Source organism: Chiloscyllium plagiosum, chromosome 33 (genome assembly GCF_004010195.1).
Source record: "Chiloscyllium plagiosum isolate BGI_BamShark_2017 chromosome 33, ASM401019v2, whole genome shotgun sequence".
Lineage (NCBI taxonomy): Eukaryota > Metazoa > Chordata > Chondrichthyes > Orectolobiformes > Hemiscylliidae > Chiloscyllium > Chiloscyllium plagiosum.
In genome coordinates, this window is record NC_057742.1 from 15,575,959 (window position 1) to 15,599,626 (window position 23,668).

At 39.2% G+C, this 23,668-nt stretch overlaps 1 protein-coding gene across 3 annotated transcripts in view; it reads right to left on the minus strand.

Moving 5' to 3' along the window:
• Positions 1–12,540: 12,540 nt before the first annotated feature.
• Positions 12,541–23,668, minus strand: part of LOC122539881 (breast cancer type 1 susceptibility protein homolog) — an 86,012-nt gene continuing 74,884 nt past the window's right edge. For all 3 annotated transcript variants that reach the window (XM_043675020.1, XM_043675021.1, XM_043675019.1), the window contains 3 exons: positions 17,241–17,314; positions 15,647–15,707; positions 12,541–14,303 (listed from right to left, as the gene is read on the minus strand). In XM_043675020.1, coding sequence (XP_043530955.1) covers positions 14,191–14,303; positions 15,647–15,707; positions 17,241–17,314 — 248 coding nt within the window. In that variant the 3' untranslated portion in view covers positions 12,541–14,190. The remainder of the gene's footprint in view (positions 14,304–15,646; positions 15,708–17,240; positions 17,315–23,668) is intronic.

The window sequence follows — 23,668 nt, forward strand, 5'->3', positions numbered from 1 at the left end:
CATCTTGGTGCCCTGGGACTTTGTCCCAGTTTAATAAGACCTTGCAGTCATCACCACTCACAAACCCCCCCAAGTCCCATGCACTCCTTCTGCTAACCCATGTCACTGCCACGCCCTCATACTCTCCATACTAATCTATACATTTCCCCTCTACTCATCCCCATTGACCTGGATTATAAGGGGCAACCCATGACCTCCATCTCTTTACCCTTACACCCTTTATGCCAATATCCAGCAGTCTGCCGTAGCATAATGGCAAGAAAGTCAATAACAATAATTGAATACACTTTATTTTAAAAAGATGTTGGCTAACTTCAGTGAGCCAAGTAGAAATAAGCAGTGCAGAACTGTAGATACCATTCTGATGGGAGTGCTCAATCAGACAAGAACATAAGAAATAAGATCCGCTGTACACCAAAACACTCTAAGCCTGTCCAATATTTTAGGTGGCCAATGCCATTGGCCTTAGTGAGTTTTGAGAAAGATCCATTGGCCCACAGAACAGTTTAACAGCACATGCAAAATGATGAAATGCCATACAGAGAGATTTCATCAAGTTGGGACGTCATATTGAGGTCATGCAGGGTGGTGGTGAGGCTGCTTCTGGAGTACTGTGTACAGTTCCAGTCACCCTGGAAGGATATTATTAAACTGCAGAGGGTTCAGAAAAGAAATACCAGGATGTTGGTGGGAATAGAGGGTTTGAGTTATAAAAAGAGGCTGGGACCTTTCTCCTCGTAGCATTGAAGGTTGAGGGGTGACCTTATAGAGGTTTATACGATCACGAGGGGCATAGATAAGGTGAATACCCAAGGTATCTTTTCTGTAAGGTGGGGGAGTCCAAAACTAGGTGGCATATTTTTAAGGGGAGAGGAAAAAGCTTTATAAAGCACATGAGGGACTACTCTTTTTTACATCAAGGGTAGTTCACATGAAATGAACTGCCAGAGGAAGTGGTGGATGGGTACAGTTACAACATTCAAAAGTCATTTGGGTAGGTACATGAATAGGAAAGGTTTGGAGGGATATGGACCAAATGCAGGCAAGAGGGAATGGTTTAATTTGGGAACCTGATGGTGTGGACTAGTTGGACCAAAGTGTCTGTTTCTATGCTGTATGACAAAATCTGCAGATCTATCATGGAAAAAGAGTGTAACTGAAACTAAGAGATTGATGATGAAAATTTCTGTTTTGTTTGTGCCAGTTGGTTTGAGGCTCTGCAGATAGCAAAACAGGTGAACAGAAATCTTTGCTGCCCATTCACTGAGGTACAAAATACTGAACATAAAATCATTGGTTCGGGTCAGCTGCAAGACTGGCCAAAACCTGAACTGCCTGGTAAGAAACAGGATGAATGGCTACCCCATCAGGTTGAACTTCAATCTCAACTCCATTTTTATACCTTGTCAAGCAATTCCCTGCGTTTCTGGAAACTACCCACAGAGCAACTTTCATTTATTCACATCTGGTGCTTGCTTGCTTGCTTGTTGGATGTTCACAGTGAAGAAACAAACTTCTGGAAGGCACTGTCACCAGATCAGTGCCGCAAAACTTGCATAAAGACACCTGACCACAAGCAAGAACAACTGCATTTTAAACTAGTCTTTTACTGCTTATATCTGGATTTCAATAGAAATCAAATACATTTCAAACGTTACAGAGAAAATTCAAAGAATACCTTTTGGAGAATAAAAGAATCGACTTGAATTTCCAAATCACTGAGGTCCTTTTCTTTTTCTTCTCATTGTTAGGTCTCCCCAATTTGTCTGTCTGCTTAACAAGCAAATGATGCACAATCTAATCTCAGGTCTGAAATACTAGATGTAGTGCCGGTAAAGCACAGCAGGTCAGGTAGCATCGGAAGAGCAGGAGAATCGACCTTCCTGATGAAGGGCTTATGCCTGAAACGGTGATCTCCTCAGATGCTGTCTGACCTGCTGTATTTTACCAGCAATACACTCTCAACTCTGAGCTCCACTTTCTTCTCAGGTCTCGAATAATCAGATTCCTTAACACCAGGGTTAGATAACCAAAGAAATGGAAAGACTTTTCTTGGGTCATATGTGAAGTCATGGCTAAAATCCTAAGCACTGCAGTGTTAATTTTCATTTTGGCATTGGTGGAGAACTAATTATTATTGGACTGGGTTTCCATTATTCAACTAAATGGTCTGCTCAATCAGTGTACTTATCACCCCATATCCAAATGAACCTGTGACTTTTCAGCAAGGATAGCAACATTGTGTTCCAAAGAATTCTTGGTTGATTGTGTTTCCCCTTTCTCCTCTTAGATGCACTGCTTTTAGTTTAGAACTAATCACCAACTGAAGACAACTCATTTAGCATGAACTAGGAATTAAATTGTTTTTGCAAGAGTGGTATAAAACAATTTAATTTGAAATGCTGATCAATATTGGAACTTATTTGAAATCAACAGTATATTCAGAAATAAATCCCTAAACAGTTATATTGCTGAATTATAATGAATAGTGAACAATTACAGTTTCTGAATTTCAATTTCAAAAAGTCTTTGAAATTTTAACTGATTAAAGAAGTTAGATGTTAAGAGGGTTAGTATTCCTTAATATATCTACATCAGTAACAGGCCAGTGGTACTACGTACTTTGTATCTTTATGAAAGTTTTACTTTAATATTGATAAATTTTTTATAGAGTCAAATTGTGAAAAGCAATCTGAGATAAATTTAGTCAGACCACCTTCAAAGGTTGCTGTTGCATTATTTGGCATCTATCCTTGTTCTTTTATCTTTGTGTCACTGGTTCTACCCTTTCAGAATTTCACCCGCATCTGAATATCGCTGCAATGTGTTCAGAGTTCTATTGCCTCTGGCATAGACCCTGGAAAGTAATTCACGTCTGCCAGCCTCACATTCTCTCTGAATGCATTGCCAGCCTTTTATACAATATGCAAGGAGCTTTTTTTCCAAAGTGGAACTCTGTTGATGCTAACTTTCTCACACACATCGATACAGCCACATAAAATTCATTGAGAACTCAAACCATCACTACTTGATTTCCCAGAAAAAGAGGGGGAACATCAAGGCCAACCTCATCAGATGCAATGCTTCCTAAATTGCTACTACAGATTCAACTATCTTCCACTGCACTATTAATTCAAATCAATCAGTAGAGATTAAGATTAATGACACTCACAGGGCTGTCGAAAGGCTGGTAATAAGATACAAAATGACTCATGGCAGATCTGATTCAAGTTTAAAGTTGCTTGTGACATGAAGTGAGGAAACAGGTTAATTTTCTTTAAAGGCAATTATGTTGTGGAGTGGTTGGGATATTGCTAGAATGCTTCTGAAGAAACACATTCAGGATTAAGGTACCTATTAGAAACTCTTGAATGTCGAGAGCAGGCACAAGCCATGGCTGTTTAACCTGTGGCCCACATCCAGAATCTACAAGATTTCAGCCCATCTGGTGTCTGCAATGCCACATGCACAAAAACGTAACACTTTCGAGTATCTGTCAACTCACTGACATACAGTTGCTGTTGTAGTATTCTATCAAGAGCAAAATGGGCTCCCAGCATACTACTTCCTTTTGAAAAACTGACACTGCCCACTAGAAACTGAGGCAGGAATCCCCAGTGGTATCCATTTGTGCAGGGAGTCCCCACTGACAATATTGGTGTCGGAGGATTATTAGGTAACAGCTGGAAACGTACCACAAGACATAGAAGCCTGCACTTCTATGTCAAGTGTCAAACACAATAAAGATTGTGCATCTAAATTAAATTCATTCAATTTTTTAGGGTTGTCCCTCATGTCTCACACTGCCAACTATCCACAAACCAGACAGCATTACATTTGGAAATTAATGAAGTCGTCCAGAATAGTTCCAGGCTGTAACCTCCGATATGCACAGCTATTGCTTTGGCAAGTGTCTTCCTTCTACGTAATAGCTAGGTAAAGACTGAAGATGGTAAGAACGAAGATACATTGGAACACACTGCTGACCATATTCTGCCCTTCACTTGCTTTGAAGTATACAGCAACTGCATCAGAAGATAAACATTGCAGTCTAGGGTGTTTCGATAAGACAGTGCCCTAATGAGGACTTTGTAGTAGAGCAGGGTTAATGCTTGCTGTGCTGAGTTGGGTAGCATTAACTAGAACAAAACAAGAGCACAGGGTATAGAAATAAAGCCGCAAGACCACACACAATATTTTATATTTGACCTTTGTTTCTCCAAGGGTACTGTCACAAGAATAACAAATTTCAAAGTCATTCAGGCAGCCTGTCAAGTTGAATTTGTCATACAAAAGCCCTTTAAGCTTAGTAATTGAAACAGTGTACACTTTGTGGGCTTTTCATTTGTGATATTCATTAACCCATCAGGTTATGTGCTGCCTTGGTAGTGCGGCAATTGGTGAGTCAACCCCTTTCTTTCTGCAACTCACCGCCACCTCATCCCAACATGGAATGGTAGAACTTGCTTTGCCTCAAAGTTGAATCCCCAACTTCATTCTCCATGTCATTTCACAGGAGATTTGGAAGATTTGATTCATGCTGCCTCTCCCAGTGCAAACCAAAGGCAGTGCTGCATTGCCAGAAAAACGGTCTTTCAGTTGATACTTAGGTCAGACTTCGGGTTGAAATACTCCATCTATCTGTTCAGACATGAAAGAACCTACTTGCAGATCAGGTGAGTTGATCTGGGAGCTGACAAGTCATCACAGAAACCAGAACTGGTTTACTTTTTTTTTTACAAAATGTGTTCAATATGTCTGCTACATTTACCCATGAGTGCAGCTTAAAAAGCTATAAGACACTTTGTAACATTGTGAAACATGACAGGCCAAATCAGCTCAGTGCATCACTAGGAATGGCAGATAGTACAAGGTCCTCTGATTGTGATTTGTCACTGCTTTTGATTTGATTTATTATTATCACATGTACCAAGACAGAGTGAGGAGTATTGTTTCGTTAGCTCTGCAGGCAGATCATACCACACGAACTGCAACAGGTATTACAGCTGTAATGAGAGATCAACATTAATATTTGAAAGGTCCATTCCAAAGGCTGATAATAGCATGGAAAAAGCTGCACTTGAATCTATTCATAAGCATATTCAAACTCTTATGCATACTGCCTGACAAAAGAGGATGGGAGAGAGTATAACCAGATTGGGAGGGGTCTTTGATTCGGTTGGTTGCCTCCCCAATGCAGCATAGATGGAGTTAATGGACAGAAGGCAAGGTTTGTGTGATGGACTGGGCTATGTTCACAACACTGCAATTTCTTGTGGTCTTGAGAATAGCAATTGCCATAACATGTTGGGATGCACCCAAATAGAATGTTTTCTATGTTGCATGTATAAACATTGGTAAGAGTCTTTATTGACATGCTGAACTTCCTTAGCCTTCTGAGGAAGTAGAAGCATTGTTATATGACTTTGATCATAAATTATTTTCATTAAAGTTCTGTTCACTCTGATTTCATTTTATATTTTCAATGCCTATCCATCAGGCAGTGTTCCTGGGCATATCTGCACCATCATTCTCTAGTAATTTCACTCAGATGAAAATGCTCACAGCTTCCTCTGGGTAGCCATCATTTAGTTCAAGTCAGTTCTGCTCTAACATGGTAGCTCCATTCTCATGCAATCTCATGTTATAGAAAAATCGTGTAATAGTAGCACCATTTAAACTAATGGTGCCAAAAACACATTTTAGTCAATACACACTTTAAAACTTTGTATTTTATAAACAGTGTCCCCAATTCATTAATCATGTTAAGCAAATTCATGTTAATGAAATGCTCTTATAGCAGAACAACCTGTATTTCAAATATGAATGACAATAAAGTAATCCCAGAAAAAGCAGTCAATACAATGTTTGTACTGATCACTTTCGCATTGAATTCTGGTTGCAAATCAATCCGCAATTGTGTTTGACAAATTTTACTTTGGATGACATTATTGCCAATTGTAAAATCAACATTGTAACACTGAATGGTTAAGACTCTAATTACTTCTGCTTACTGATCTGTCATTTTGAAGGGGGAGAAAGAAAAATGATTTTGAGGGATTGAGTGCAAAACCTAATAAAAGTTGTAGGAATTAAGATTGCATCAGCTGAAAGACCATTTAAAATCCTCTGCTGTTCTCGGTGCAAGGCTACCTTGAGCTCCCAGCACTGATGCCCAAAGCCTTCCCTATCTACAAACAATTGAAGCTTTAGCTCAGGGATTATGCATGGTTCAAATCAGTGGCCCTGAGGGGGGTTTGCAGTCTAAACCAGAGATCTTAAAACAACCATAATCAGAAATCAGGAACAGAACATTGAAGAGACATTGAAGATTCACAGCATGAGTACACAATTTAGTTGAGTTTGAAAATCACCATTGATGTCAGTCATAGAAACTAATACCAATTAGTCAATAATGAAAAATTTATTTTCATTAAGTGATGCTAATCAAGTTGACATTCCATCATGCAGATGTGAACAAAATACTGGAAATCTGAAATTAAAAATCGCTTAGATGTACAAAACAGATAGTACAAGGTCCTCTGATTGTGATTTGTCACTGCTTTTGATTTGATTTATTAAAATCTCTAATGGCCAAACCCATGAGTTTTAGAAATACGCAGAACAAGTGGCAGACACCAAACAACTTGCAGATCATTTTTAATAACAAGGACCTGCACCTTTACAGGACCTATTAACCCGATGTCATTTGCAGGCGACTAGGTTTTCTGGTCCCCAGAAATCTCAGCAATGTAGAGACTGGCTGAAGCCACAAAGAGGTAAGCATCTTTATAGCACTGCTTATCAGCCAAGCACAGGATCTGTTTTCTCTGGGTTCAACAAGTTTAAACCTCCCTCCCACCTCACCCTAAGAATCTACCTGCTCCACCCTGAACACCATCACAACTCTAAAATCAGTCAAACTCTCATCCACCAAAACAGGAAACTCGCTCAACCGGTCATGATCTTTTCTGGTTCCACTCTTTCCCAACCTGATCCCTTGGTGTTAAACCTTGTGAAGCTGATTTCTCATCTGAGAAGCCTCCATCCTGTCATTCAGGCTGACAGTGGGAACACCTACTTTCAAATAAGCTCTATGGTTAAATTCAGCAAAATACTTACAAAAATCATTCTTCTGACCCTAGGTCTCCAGCTCAGAAGAACCCTTCAGGCTAAAATACAGGCATATGCCTTCAAAACGGAAAAAAAAAAATCTATTTTATAGCACTCAAATCCCTTACCTAATTATAAAAATATTTTCTGATACTTTGTACTAATTAAAAATAGTGTTTCATACAAATCTGGCATGAAACGTCTTTGAAATGAGGCTTCGGCATCACAACGTGAATACCATAAATTAGGGCAGCACATTTCATTGGGAACATATTAGCGATTGCTTGAAATGAGAATGGTCACCAATGAAATGTGCTGTGTTCTGTAGGGATTGGTTCTGAGTCCTCTCTTGTTTGTCATTACATGAATGATGTGAGAATACACAAGGTTTGGATGGTAAGTTTGCAGATGACACTAAAATTGGTGACATTGAAGAAGGTTTTCTAAGATTACAAAGGGATCTTGATCAAATGGGCTATAAAAGGGCAGACTGAGTTCAGTTTGGAAAAATGCAATGTATTATATATGTCAGTTCAACAAACAGGGACAAGACTTTACAGTTAACGATAGGGCCTTGGTAGTGTTGCAGAACAGAGGTACTAATGTGTTTGTATATATAATTCTTTGAAGTTTGTGTCACATATAGATAGGGTGATTAAAAAAGCATTTAGTACTTGCCTTCATTGTTCAGTCCTATGAGTAAATGAGTTAGGAAGTCATATTGAAAATGTCATAAATCTCTGAAAATGTCTTGAAGTTAATCCTACATCAGGATCTGATGCAATTTTGCTTCTGGGCTAATGCTCTTTCTTGATTTCAGACTCTTATTAGACCCCTGGACTTTGGGTTCAGAAAGAAAATAATTTGGCTTGGACTTGGGGTAATTAAATTAACAGATGAGGACTAGATGATGGTGTAGGGGAAACTTCACTGGATTGGCGATCCGGAGGCCCAGGCTCATGCTGTGGGGTTACCTGGTTCAAATCACACCACAGTAGTTGGGAGAAATTAAATTCAATATTTACATGCATTATGATGTAGACATCATAACTTGTCATTGGGATACATCTGGTTCATTAATACTGAGTGAAGAAATCTGGCATCCTTGCACACAACTCCAGATCCACAGTAATATGGTTAACCCTTAGTTAGCAAAGGACAGCAAGTGCTGGAATTGCCAGACATCCATATCTCATGAAAGAATTTTAAAAATAAATTATGATGGGCACTATTTTTATCCTGCTTTCTGACAAATCAGAGACCCAGGACCAAGTTTTGGGTTCACAGGAGGTAATAACAAAACAAAAAAAAAACAGAAATACAGGAGAATGTTCAGCAGATTAGGCAGCCCTTTGGACAGATAAGCAAAGTTAACATTTAAGGTTGAAAACCTAGATATTTTCTCATTACCTGTAATCTGTTCAGAGATTTTATTACACAGGTCTGGAGCAGGTGGGATTTGAATTTTGGTCACTGGCTCAGAGATGGGGTCCACAAGAGCTATTGTGCCAAGAGCTTGTAAGGTGAATAGCCTATCATCAGAATAATTTAATGATCAAATAATCATTTGGTAGCACAAACTTGAGAATTGATGCAAGAAAACTAATTTAAGGCAACAACCAATATTTATATGGTATGAAAGAGAATTCTGCTTGATTGACAAGTGGTCTCTTATTGGAAGAAGTATTGCTCGGAAGGAATTTTTTTGAAAAATCTTTGATGGGATTTGGCTCTTACTGGCTGAGGCAGCATGCATTACCCCTTCTCGTTAACCAAAGTGCAATTAAGAGTCAAACAAATTGCTACGAGTCTGGAGTCACATGTAGGCCAGAAGAGGGAAGAATAGTAGATTTCCTTGCCTGAAATGACATTAGGTTACACTTAATGATTGACAGATAGCTGCAAGACTTTGTTTATATTTTAAACCAGGCAGGTTGCCTCTGACTAATCAAAGCATTGCCCTGAGAAATGACCCAGTCAATGGCTGTCACCTATTTTATTTAGTTAAAGCAGGCACAAAGAATATGTCACTCATTTTGCTTGCAAAAAACAGCTCTGTGTATTAATATATGTAGTTTCCAACACAGAGGCAACACACTATGAGGCTGACTGATAATACTAAATTGGCTGTCAGTCTAATTATTCACACACTTGGGATTATCCAGCAAATGTGGTCCAATTGTGAATCACAGCTAATGTTGGACACAGTGTTGCCAGCTTTACAAGCAGGCGCTGACTGGGTATAGTCAGAATTTTGCAAACAAGTGAAGATTGGGTGAGCTATTTGACGTGATCTGCAAGTCTTTGGGATGGCCACACACCGATGTTAAAGGTAAACTTAACAGCAATGAACAAAATAGTGGCCTCGATCATTTGCCACAATAATTCACTTATTCTGTGCCACACATATCTGACAGTCAATTGATTTAATTTGCATAATTCTAGTTTCAGTGAAATCAAGACCACGACTCTCAAACACCTGCTGCACTGTTCACAGATCTGCTCCTTCACTTTTCCAGTGCAATCAGCATATCCAAAAAGTCCAAACCAACACTGATGTTCCCCTATAGCTTTCAGCCAAAGATCACATCCAAAACAAAACTATAACATTATGTTTTGTGCTTTGCATTACACACAACAGAAAACCAAAAATCAGTCAATTTAGGGTACAGATAGTAGCTGGACATGCTGAACTTACCAACTACAGTGGGAACAGTATTTTCTTTTTGGTACACCATTTACTTAGGTGCAGAATTGTTAAACAAAGTGTTGTAACTTTCCACGTTTCTCTGGGTATAATACATCCCATATTTACAAGAAAATCTGATTTTATTTTCTCCAAAAAAAAATCACAGAATCAAATTTGAACACATTAAATCTGGTAAGTGAAATCACAGCATTTTTCTTGAATACAATGTGTAAATAATTATAAGAAAATGTTACTATAATCCAGTGAAATAGTGTCATTTCCTATTAATTCTCAACTGGATGCTTATAACCTGCCTGCATTAGCTACTAAATAATTTTAGAAAGTAATTCTTCAATGAAGATTCAGGCATGTTTGCAAGATACCGTGAAAACATGGCAAAAACATTATATAGAAAAGGCAAAATACTTGGTGTACTAGAATCTGCAGGTCAGGCAACATTTGTGGAAAATTGAAACTGACAGGGTAGCACTTTAGTGAGGACTTGTGGTTGGAAATATTTCAATTACAGGAATATATCATTCTTTAGAGCAGTTCCCTACTAGTGCTTTTTAAATATGAAGAAAAATACTACGTTTGACTTGAGTCGAGAGGCTTGAAATATGGAAGAAAGAATTAAGGCAGGGCATCATCCAGGTTTGTAAAAATAGATATAACCAGACATCCATAAACTGAAACATAAAATGCAAAACCAGAGGAGATTAAACATTAGAAGGGAGTTTCTCCTTCCCACCTATCAAGGTATGCTGAAAAAGACTCTTGAACAAAGGGCTATAGCAATGTGTGGTTTAAAAAAAACAGCTGCATGAATATTTGGTTAGGAATGAGACTGAAGGTTACACAGATAAGCAAAGAAAAAGATAATCAGAGTGAACACAATGAATTCTGTGGTACAGTCACAATGGAAAGATTATCCACATAAAGCAAACATTGATATTTGAATAATGCAGAACATTTCCTCAGGACATTAAACAAGCAGGTTAGAAGTTCTGATGGGATAAATTGGTCACATAGTTAAAGGCAGACGGGCAGACAGGCAAGCTGGAGCAAATGGCATTTTAAAGTTCATGATTTGTTATGATGGTACTAAATTAGAGAAGAGGCATCATGAAGACACTTATTTAGAATTCTATGGGAAACTAATGAATTGCACAGATGTGAAGTTGTGTCAAAATGCAGCCCCAGATGCTTAAAGCCTGTGCATTTGTTAATAATGGCACAGCAATAACGCACTGTTAGTGTTTATCACACATTGACTCTAATGATTCAGGACTCTCAATTCCATAATCAGTTTACCATTAAACAAAGACAACAATAAGTTGCCATCTACTTCCATTATACAGGTATTAGTACAATATATTTATACAGCAATAGATTTCTGAAGAGTGTTATTTTCTGTGTAATTTTTCTAGTGCGTGGCTCAGATTCACTAATACTTTTGCTGTGTAAGGTTTCAGCTCAGTGTAAGCCTGGCTGCATTCTCTAAACTGCGAAATAATTAACTGTAAATCATAAAACTGACATGGTCAAGTTTGGCGCTCATCCTGAAGCTTTGGTATCCTCCCTATTACATGGTTATCTTTATACCTATCAGCTTGGGACATCTTTCATTTCTATTTTCTTTTAAAACACATCTTCCCTTCATTATCATTGCCAAACATTTTGGAACTGGGTTTAGGCTACCCATCAGCAGAACATGTCCGACTGGTACAGCCATTCATGGAGAAACATCAAACCACTGCCCAGTCACATGAAAAAACTCAAGAGCTGTTCAGATGAGCACTACAGTTCCTTTAGTGGCCTGGGCAGCAGAAGTGTTAGGTTAGGAATCTAGCAGCCTCTCAGATGTCTCACTGTATCATAGCTCTTGCATGGCTGCTGAACACGTGGAAGCAGTGGAAGCGAACCATAAAGCCATGTGATCAGCAGATAGCCCTTCTTGCCTACCTACTAATCAATCTTTTTGATCTTTCCATCTAAACTTTCCCTTGTTGATTCAGTACGTTTTAGCATATATTTGCACAAAACTCCTTGGAGGTGATTTTCTGCATTAATAGTTTCATATAAAGTGCAACATTACAAGGATAGTATTGTATTGACAAAATTTGCAGAAGCAAATTATTCATTTCTGTCAAAACAATTACACTCGATACCAGAGCTGACATTTTTTTTGTTTTGCTTTGTAAAAATGAAGAGCTTAAAGACAACACCCAAACTCTTCCTTATAAAGCAGCACAACATACAACTTGCAAACAGAAACATTCTTGATACAAGAATTAAATCAAGTGAGTTATCACAGATACCCAGCTATGGTGTGAACAGATCTTCAATTTAGACGTGAACGGAACAAAATATTCCTATAGTTCTACATATCCTTGACAGTGGAAATGAGATAATTAGATACTTTATAATTACTGTACATGAATTTCTGAAATTCATTTCTTGATATAAAGTTTAAGAAATTTTCATTGCAGACCACGGCCCCATTTTAAAAATATTAAATTGCGTTCCTCATTTATATGAAAAAAGCTCAATTGTTCCACAGGATACATGTCTACAGTGGACAGCCAGAAATATGCAGATACAGTTCAATTTATTTTGCAATTAACTGCATAGCCCACCAGCCCCAAAACTATAATCGAAACTTTGTCGTGAAAGTTTATTCTATTTTGATCAAACTAACATGAACTCAAATTACAAAAAGGGCAAAGCCTGGAGAATGTTCTCAATTTGTTTTAATCATTATTGTCAATGACATAAAATTGTATTAGAGATATTTTACACTGTTTACAAATGAAAACAAAATGTTACGTTGGGCACAAGAAGCACAGTCTGTCTTATTTTCCCTGACCATCTGGGAAAAGAAAACCATTGATGAAGTGGACCACCATAATGGTGATAAGAAACTGGTTCAGATTTCTGATGCACCACAAGAGTTCCCAACCTCACACTGTAACAAGGAGGTGCTCATCACTTCATATCATCTTACGAGAAATGGACAGAAATACACACCGTATTACTGGTCAATGTTAGAACCAGGATGAATAAGAAATAAATTCAAAAGTAAAAGCAAAACAAATTGTCTATCAACTTTTCAATCACTGATACATTGTTAAATTTATCAACTGATGACTTAATATTTTCAAAACTGAGTGAAGACAGAATGTTTTTGTTAATAAATTGAGACTGCGTAGATTTTTTTAAAAGAAAAAGCTACTGCCTTCATCAGATAAAGTCTTCTGTTTAAAGACAAATCTGTAGCTTCTTAATTGAGCAGCTTTGTTCTTCTCTTACAACTCCAGAAAAATAGTTCAGAATGCACTAAGGAATAATAATTACAGAATTCTCAGAGTGAAAGAAGTGCATGGCTACACTATATATCACAGACATTGGAGAAGTTACAGACAGACTCGGGTTTTTGTAGGCTCATTTGCACTCTTGGGACATTTCAGGGAATTTATTGCAATGTAGGAAAGTGATATTACAGCAAACTGAATTACCAGACATTTTGTTTTGTGATGCTGATTGAGGAAAAATATTTGCCATGACAAAAGTTGACAATTTGCCCCCTCTTCAAAATAAATGGGCCTTAGTTCAACATTTCATTCAAATGACGACAACACCAACATTGCAGCACTCCCTCAGCAATGCACTAGTGTCAACCCTGAAGTTTTGTGCTTAAGCGCACACTCGAACCCAGAATTGCCGATGCAGGTTAATATGCTACCAATGAGCTAAGATGGATTTTAGTATGACAAAAGTCAGGAGACATTAGTTCTGCGTTTAATGTGAACTAAGATAAGCAAAGCTGAAAATTATTTTTTTTTAAATCCACAACTGTCAGCAAAACATTTACTCAGTGGAAAATTGTTTTGCATCAGTAACTAAAAAAAAAGCCAGCATAATAACTATTAGCTTTGTAGATTGGATTATTGCGTGTTGGCGAGACCTATATATTGTGTTGCCATCACTGTCAATAGGCAGTATTTTCGATTACTTCCAAAGCTGAATTTTATCATAAGAATGTCGTGCACCAGCTGGTGAGAGGGTGAAGGTCTACAGCTACCATTTAAAATTGTTTTGTTTGTTTTCATCAGCCCCACATACAACAACAGGATATAGTGTTCACACAGAGAATCTTGCAAAAATAAACAGGGCAAAATGGACCACTTCTGAAACATTGGACCCAGTAGATTGGGCTGATGAGAAAAACCAAACGAGATAATTAAAATGCAGTTTCGCTGCAAACATATTTATGATTAGAATTTTGCTCAATCTTTTCATAAAGTATGACCAGCTCAGTTTTCTGTTATTTACATTCTGCATAAATATTAAATACATTTTCAGAATATCCAGCTTGTACTGGAGTTTCAATGTGGAACGCAGACCAGATAGGCTTCCAGTTGATGGTTCTGATAGCAAGCTACACTGTCCAAAATCCATTCTCGGGAAACGACAAAGTTGCTGTACTGTCTCTGGATTGCTGTAACAATTTAGAACATTATGCATTCTGAGAATTAACTTCGTAATAGCTTTCAACATAAACATTTAACCATATAAAAAGAATTTCAAATCAACATTAAGTATTTCTCTCGTCAATGTCAAATCTTTAGCTGTCCCGGAACAGACAAATGATTCACAAACAGAACCACCTCTGGCCCAGAACATAAAACCAACCTCCAAAGTGTGGATGAGAATGCGAATAGAAATTAGTTCAACTCAGACCGTTGAAGCCCTTTGCTTGAGCACAGACCAGTCAAAACTAGGGTTTCGAAGAAGTGTGGAGATTGTTATGATAGATACTACTTATTTTCATGACTCTTCATTTGGTTCAAAGGTTCTGCAAATTACTTGTGTAAACAGCTTTTAAACCGGACCTGCACTTTTAGTCTCTATCCATTTACCATTCAATTCTCTTCCATTCACCCCAAGGTCTCACCTTTAAGTGTAAAGGCAAAGCAAACAGGCAATTTAACCTTCAATGTCTCAAGCACAGATGCTTTAAGTATTATTCAGCTGTTACAAATATGTTACAGGAAAGAAAAAAGAGAATAAAGAGCTCTATTGGGCCCTGTTTAAGAAAAAAAAATGAAGCAGACCCATATCGCTTGCTTAATAAAAACTGGAGGATGATTTTTGGGCTCTTGTGACAGTGATAATGTCCCTAGTCCTGGAATGAAGGCCTAGGTTCAAATCTCACCTGCTCCAAAGATGTGTAATAATATTTCTTAACAGGTTGATTACGAAAAATAGATTAAAATTTAAAAAAACCAAATAATTTGGGGTAAATAGAAAATAAATGGCACTACTGTATCCTTTTTTTATAAAAAATTAAGCAGACATACAGGGCCCTCTGTAAGAAAAGAGATAAAAAGGATTTGTGGACCCTCTTATAGTGTAGAGGTAGTGGAAGCCCAGGTTCAAGTTACACTTGCTCCAGAAGTGTGTAGAAACACCTCTGAACAGAAAAAAGGTGACAAATAAGTTGGCATTGTTGACACTCCCATTATGGGCTTTGCATGCAAACTTCTAAATGACTGTACAGGTCATTACTGGTGGTGATTAATTGTTAAAAGGCAAAGAAATATATGATGATTTGGTGGTGGGAAAGTTGTTCGGTCGTGTATGGATATATTAAACAAAACAAAGTTAGTGCTCACTGTATTCCAGTATTCACAAATAGTTATCTTAGGGATAGATGAGCTCGAAATAACATTTATTTAAATTTTACATTTTGATAAATATTTAAGTAGATAATTTGGCTGGTGGTTTTATTGATGTATAGTAAACTGTACAGTAATGATGCAGATTCAACTGTAAACTCACCTCGATAATCAGTGTTTTCTGGATTAGCATCAGGTTGCACAACCACCACTGCAGTACGATTCTAGGACAGGAATAAATGAAAATTACATTAGGTTATGCCAAAAACTTCCTTATCCTTTTAGAAGAACTCATGGCTTCCCCATATTCCATCAACAGTAAGAAAACACTTGGTTCAAGAAACACATTAAAGATTTTCTCTTATTCATTTAGGGATGTCAGCTTCAGTGACTGGGTCAGCATTTTTGGTCAGCCCTAACTGCCCTTGAGAAGGTCACGCTAAAATACCTTTTGGAATCGCTGCAGTCCTTTTGGTGTCAGTAGACCAATTGTATTGTTAGTGTGCATGCTGCAGGACTTTGAAGTAGCAACAGTGAAGCAGCAGCAATATATTTCCAAATCAGTATTACATGTGGCATGAAGTAGCACTTGCAGGTGGTGGCATTCCCCTATACATTCGCAGCTCTTGCCCGTCGAGGGTTTCGAAGGTGCTCTCTATGGAGCCTCGCTGAATTCATGCAGTGCATCTTGTAGCTTTTCCAGAATAGAAGATCGTTAGCATTCACTTCCGTATAACATCAAGGTGGTCCTTTCTTTGCACATTTTGCACTATCCACGGATCTTAATAGCGAACAAATTAAAATTGGACTACTCCACTGGTCACAGGAAATAATTGAGACCCAATTTGAACAAAAGGAGATTTAGTTATGAACAAAATAAATAATAATCAAAGTACTGGATTTTTGACATTCCTCAAAAATTAATGAGCAAACCAAAAATTCACTTTTACATATTACAAAAATACATCATTTATTATTAATTTTCAAGGCTTTGACTTTGAGGACCAGATGCTTTGACAAAAAGTCATACTTTACTTTGAGATTAATCATGCTGGACTTAACTGAATGTAATTGTATTGTACAATGCATAGCCTGAGGAGATGTTGGAGCTTAAACGAAGAGTCACCTTTCATTACAAACAAGCTCATACCTGTCTGCTCATCCGTCCAATTGTCCAATGCAAATTGAATTGCCCAAAAACCTGAGTGTAATATGCCTACTGCTTAAAATGGGAAAAGGAACCTGTGAATTTGTCCCATATTTTCAACGTTCGACAGGCCAATAGCCCAAAATGTAAAGGTTGCTCAGGTGACAGCAATGCAAGACTGTTAAGGATGTTTTGGACAAAGATTGGCAATGGAACAAGCGTGGAGAAAGCAGAGATCATGGTTGAGTAACATACCAAAGTTCTGCAACTTTAGGTTTAGTCTGATAATGACAAGTCACAGAAGTTGATTGAAAACCCTTCTGCAATGCAAATTTGAGTCAGGAAAACTTTGCTGATGGTGACATTTAGCTGGAGGAGATTTCAGTTCAGAGATCTTGAAGACAGATAGGCAGATTAAGAAAGTGCCAACGGCCTTGAGGGAATTTAAAAGGCATCATCGCTTAACTGCTCAATTTACTCCCTAAATCATTAGGCAGTCATAATGTACTATTTAATAATACAGGATTTCAATTTCTCTTCATTAAGACGCAAATCTAATGTTCTGACTTTACAGGTTCTATGACCTTTAGGCATATTATCTTGTACTTACAGGACTGTACGTGAATAAATAAGGTTCCTTAATTATGGAGGCACCACACAGCTCTACCATCCACTCTAGCTGATCTGCAAGATAAATAAATATTACTGTATGAAAGGTTTCAAACCTACATTTCACAGTAAATGAAGGCTGGATTTAAAAAAAAACATTCCACCACAATTCAAAATTGATTTGTTCTGCTTCAATTCCCAAATTTAGTTGAGCAGAAAACAAAGCAATTGAGAAAACTTATGCAGTGTGTGTGACCTTATGTAGCATTTGTACAATGCCATTAATCCTCATCCCTATAAAATATAACCATCTATTGTCCACATTACAACAGAATAACTATGATCTAACTTTCCACTGTGGTCTTATAAAGTGTGACATTGAAAGCTGCTTGAAAATATATGGATTGTATAGGACTAAAAACACTATTCCTGAAACAAAAGTTTACACTTTGGACTGCGTCCCTAGAAACTGTGCATGTGCTGCATTCAATTTCTGTCCATTAATTTTAATGGACAAAAGAGACAAAAATCTAGGGCTATGCAAAAAAGATATTCCAATGTTCACTGTCCACAGAAGTAATAAAGCTGAATATTAATATTATACTATGAACATTAAAGCTGAATATTAATGCTTCATATTTTAATGGAAGAGTGACCAATTTAAATACAGCAATAACATTTTTATTTAGAAGATAAAGTTTATTTTAAAAACTCAATGCAGTAGAATTTTATAACTCAAAATTTACTGCTTAAAAGGAAGCCCTTCAAACCATCACATTGGGGATAATTCTGCCTCCAATCTAATTTCTCACTTTCCTTTTCATGTTCTTTTTAAATACCTAGTAACTTCGTTTTCAGAAATTCTAGTGTCAATGTCCATATTCACATGTAATTTTCTAAGCAACTGCTATGTGAAATTGCCTAATTTTCACCTGGATTTTTGAATCTTTGTCCATCTTTCAGATGAAGTAAAGCTGTCATTTTATTTAAAAAAAAAACTCAATAACTTCCATAAGGTTTGAAAATTTCCATTAGATCTCCTTTTAACTCTCTGTTTGAATAAAGAAGTTTGTTTTCATTTAAAAGCTACCTCTTTCTTGGGTTCTGGTGAACCTTTATTATATCTGGTTTTGAGTGTCAGAGGTACACAGCACAGAAGCAGACACTTTGGTCCAACTTGTGTATGCTGACCAGATATCCTAAATAAATCTAGTCCCGTTTTCCAGCATTTGGCTCTTATCCCTCTAAACCCTTCCTATTCGTATACCCATCCAGATGCCCTTTAAATGTTGTTATTGTACCAGCCTCCACCACTTGGAAAAGCAAACCAGGGCAGGACTTATACACTTAATGGTAAGGTCCTGCATGAAAAAGTTGCCCCTTCGGTCCCTTTTAAATCTTTCCCCCTTACCTTTAAACTATGTGCTATAATTTTGGATTCCCCTATCCGAGGGAAAAGACCTTGCCTATTGACCCTATCCATGCCTCTCATGATTTTATAAATCTCTAGAAGTTCATCCCTCAGCCTCCGACACTCCAGGGAAAACATTCCCAGCCTATTCAGACTCTTCCCTCCAGTTCAAACCCCGCAACCCTGGAAACACCAGAAAAGATTTACAATGAACCCTTTCAAGTTTCACAACATCCTTTCTATAGCAGGAAGAACAGTACTGCACACAGTATTCCAATAGTGACCTGACCAATGTCCTGATGAAGGGCTTTTGCCCGATCGTCGATTTTCCTGCTCCTCGGATGCTGCCTGATCTGCTGTGCTTTTCCAGCACCACTCTGATCTCAACTGGTTTCCAGCATCTGCAGCCCTCACTTTTGCCCAATGTCCTGTACAGTCGTGACATGACCTCCCAACTCCCAAACTCAACGCACTGATCAATAAAGGCAAGCATACCAAACACCTCCTTCAATAAATTATCTACCTGCGACTCCACTTTCAAGGAACTATGAACCTGCACTCCAAAGTGTCTCTGTTCAGCAACACTCCCCAGGACCTTACCATGAAGTGTTTAGGTCCTGCCCTGATTCGCTTTTCCAAAATGCATCACCTCTCATTTATTTAAATTAAACTGCATCTGCCACTCCTCAGCCCATTGGCCCATCTGATCAAGATCCCGTTGTAATCTTCTTGGCTGAGCACTATACCTCCAATTTTGGTGTCATCTGCAAATCTACTAACCACATCTCTCCATGTTTACATCCAAATCATTTATATAAATGATAAAAAGCAGTGGACCCAGCCCCTTGTGGCACATGGCTAGTCACAGGCCTCCAGTCTGAACAGCAACCCTCCACCACCCTCTCTCTTCTAACTTTGAGCCAGTTCTGTATCCAAATAGCTAGTTCTCCCTCTATTTTGCTTGATCAAACCTTGCTAATCAGTCCACCCTTGTCAAATGCCTTAAGTTTTACTGTTCTATAATTCTAATATACATATTATGAAGTGTAGGTGTGTACTATAACTTAGAGTGGAAGCTGGCATGGACCTAGAGAGGCACAGAGTGTGCTGAAAAACTTAAAAATGTAACATTTGGTTGTAAAACATATGATTGGAGCTGAGTTGCTATGGTACACAACAAATTTGAATTTGGCCAATCAATCAATTTAAATTATGCCCCGAGATACCAAAATCCAACTGAATTTGAATTTTAATGTTTTGATGACATCAAACCAATGAGACGGTCTGATGTTTTGGGGTATATAAAATGGGATATTTTTAACAGTTAGCCAGAGCGGCAAAGAGCACCAACAAACGCGAAGATATGGTCTGTATAGCCTCTCTCTGAAAGGTACCTTTCCATATAAAATTTGTGAAGCAGAAGACTGAAGACCCAGGAAAGTACAGGTGAAGATACCAAGGGAAAAGCGACAACTTGCTGGTTTTGAAATTTGATTTTTTTTTTGTTGTAAACTTTATCCGGGTTTTATCAGATCAGTATATTGTAGAGTGGGAGATAGATAAATTGATCAAACAAAGGAGGATTACAGGGGAGGTAGTTGGTGTTTAATGTTCTTGTGTTTCTCGGAGTTAAAGAATAAATTGTTAATCTTTTTTTCTTTATACAGAAGGATTTTTGTATTTTTTGGTCACTCATACTTTAATAGGTGACAAGGCGAGGTGAGCTTTTCTGTGGGTCTGGTTCAAATTAGCAGAAGCACTGTATGTCATAACATACAGTGTAGAACTGAATATGCAAAGCTCTTGGGTCAAAGAACAGAGCTATAATAATTTGTTTAGAAACATTTGAGGTTGGTATGAAAAACCCATGTCAAACTTCTGCTAATTCAAATCCAATGATAATGTATGGACACATGCTAATATTACTGTTCAGACCTGCACTCAAACTGGATTTAGAGCAGAAAAGCAGCTTCGATATACACATTTTTTATGCACTGAAACCTGTAATCACAGGTATGTGAATGGAACAGGGGGGTTTTTATGATGAATAATAACGTGTCTCTCAGTGTTTAAAATTACATGAAAAATCTTTTGTTGCCTTCCAAAGACATTAAACTATATTGTTAGCCTGATCAGTGCAGTTCATTCCAATAGATTGTGAACAGACAGTCTGATGAAACATCACTTATGCAAAACAGAACCTCTGATGAAGCATCACTTACGTAAGGTCCATAGAAACATTTTTTCCCTACTCAGAATTGCAAACAAGTAGTCAAAACAGGAACGGAAGACCACCAGTTCAAACAATTTTGAAACATTTCAAAGATTCATTTTGGGTATTTAAAAAGAAAATCGCTCAGTAGAAGAGGATAACAGCTAAGCTAACTGGACAATGCAGTAACAAATCTGGCAGGTAAAAAGTCATGGCCAAGGGTTTCAGGAACCTTAAGCTGAGAATGCAGCATAAGTGATAACATTATCATTGTGAACCTAATGGGAATCAGATATTCAGCTCGAGGTTGAATCAGCTAGTAAGGCTGAAATCAGAACAATTCAGACTGCAAGAATGGGACAGGAGAGAAAAAGAGAAAGTCAGTGGCAAGCATAGGTGACAGGAAATCCAAGATGACAAATGTTATAAATGGTGGTCCTGTTAAATAACCAGGACATGCTCCACAGATAACAGAGCATATTGGAGCAAAATTATAGGTGCTGGTTTTTCCCAGTAAGGGGACTTGGTTATTAGGGGACGGAGAAGCACAGCAGGTCAGGAAGCAGCCGAGGAGCAGGAGAATCGATGTTTTGGGCAAAAGCCCTTCATCAGGAATGAGCCTTGTGGGCCAGGGGGCTGAGGGATAAATGGGGAGGGACTGTTGAAATCCACATTCATCCCGTGCGGTTGCAGGGACCCAAGGCAGAATAAGAGCTGTTCTTCCTCCAGGTGTTGGGTGGCAACAGCTTGGTACTGGAGGACATCCAGAACCTGCATGTCCATGATGGAATGGGAGGGGGAGTTGAAGTTTTCAGCCACAGGGCAGTGGGATTGGTGGGTGTGGATGTCTGAGATGCTCTCTGAAACAATCCGCAAGAAGGCGTCTTGTCTCCCCGATGTAGGGGAGACCACATCGTGTGAAATGGATACAGTAGATTACATTGTAAAGGTTCAGGTAAAATTTCTGTCAAATGTGGAAGGATCCTTTGGGGCCTTGGACGGAGGTGAGGGGAGTGTTGTGGGCGCAGGATTTACAATTCCTGCAGTGGCAGGGGAAGGTGCCAGGAGTGAGATGTGGGCTGGTGGGGAGCATGAACCTGACGAGGGAACGGTCTCTCTGGAACACTGATACGGATGGAGAGGGAAATATCTCTCTACTGGGGTCAGTGTGGAGGTGGCAGAAGATGATGTAATGTATGCGGAGGTTGGTGGGGTGGAAAGTGAGGACCAGGGGGTTTCTGTCCGTTATGTTTGGAGAGGTGGGTTCAAGGCGGGTGATGCGGGAAGTGGAGGAGATGTGCTGGACAGCATTGTCGACCATGTGGGACAGGAAATTGCGATCTTGGAAGAAGGAGGCCATCTGGGATTTCCTAAGGTGGAATTATTGGTCATCCTGAGAACAGATGCGATGGAGGCAAAGGAATTGGATAAGGGATGGTGGTTTACAGGAGGTAGGGTGGGAGGAGGTGTAGTCTCGGTATCTGTGGGAGTAGGTGGGCTTGCAGTAGATGTCTGTGATTAGTCTGTCGCCAGAGACAATGATGGAGAGGTCTAGGAAGGGGAAGGAGATGTCTGAGATGGTGAATTTGAGGTCAGGCTGGAAGGTGTTGGTAAAAATTGATGAACTGTTCAACCTCCTCATGGAAGCACAAGGTGGCACTGATACAGTCAGTCATCGATATATCAAAGGAACGGGGGGGGGGGGGGGGGGGAGGGAGAGGGGAAGAGGAGTAGTAGCTGCAGAAGACAGACTGTTCCAGGTCCTCGACAAAGAGGCAGGCATAGCTGGGTCCTATGCAGGTGCCCCCATTTGGTTTGAAGGAAGTGGGAGGATTGGAAGGAGAAGTTGTTGAGGGTGAGGATCAATTCAGCCAGGCGGATGAGGGTGTCAGTGGAAGGGTACTGGTTGGGACAGCATGAAAAGGTAGAAATGGAGGGCTTGGAGGCGGATTGACACGTACAGGAACTGGATGTCCACGGTGAAGCTTAGGAGTTGGGGGTTGGGGAAACAAAAATCTTGGAGGTGGTGAAGGACATGGGTGGTGTCCCAAGGATAGATGGGGAGTTCCTGGACTAAGAGGGACAGAACGGTGTCAAGGTCGGTTGATTTGAGTTCAGTGGGGCAGGTGCAGGCTGAGACAATTGGTCGACTGGGGAAGTCTCATCTGTTCTCAAGATGACCAATTCCACCTGAGAAAATCCCAGATGGCCTCTTTCTTCCAATATCACAATTTTCCTTCCCACGTGGTTGACTATGCCCTCCAGTGCATCTCCTCCACATCCCACACTACTGGTCTTGAACCCCACCCCTCCCAACACAACAAGAACCGAACCCCACCCCCCCAGTCCTCACCTTCCACCCCACCAACCTCTGCATACATTGCATCATCCTCCCCCACTTCCGCCACCTCCAAACAGACTCCACCACCAGAGATAAATTCCCCTCCCCACCCCTATCAGCGATCCAGAGGGACCATTCCCTCTGTGACTCCCTCGTCAGGTCCACACCCCACTCCTGGCACCGTCCCCTGCCACTGCAGGAATTGCGAAACCTGCGCCCACACCAGTCCCCTCAGCTCTGTCCAAGGCCCAAGAGGATCCTTCCACATACGACACAAATTTACCTATACCTCGACCAACGTCATCTACTGAATCCATTGTACCCGATGTGGTCTCCTCTACATCGAGGAGATAGGACACCTACTTACGGATCGCTTCAGAGAACATCTCTGGGACACCTACACCCATCTGCTTTGGGACCCTGCAACATGTGGATTTCAACAGTTTCCTCATTCTCCTCCTCCCC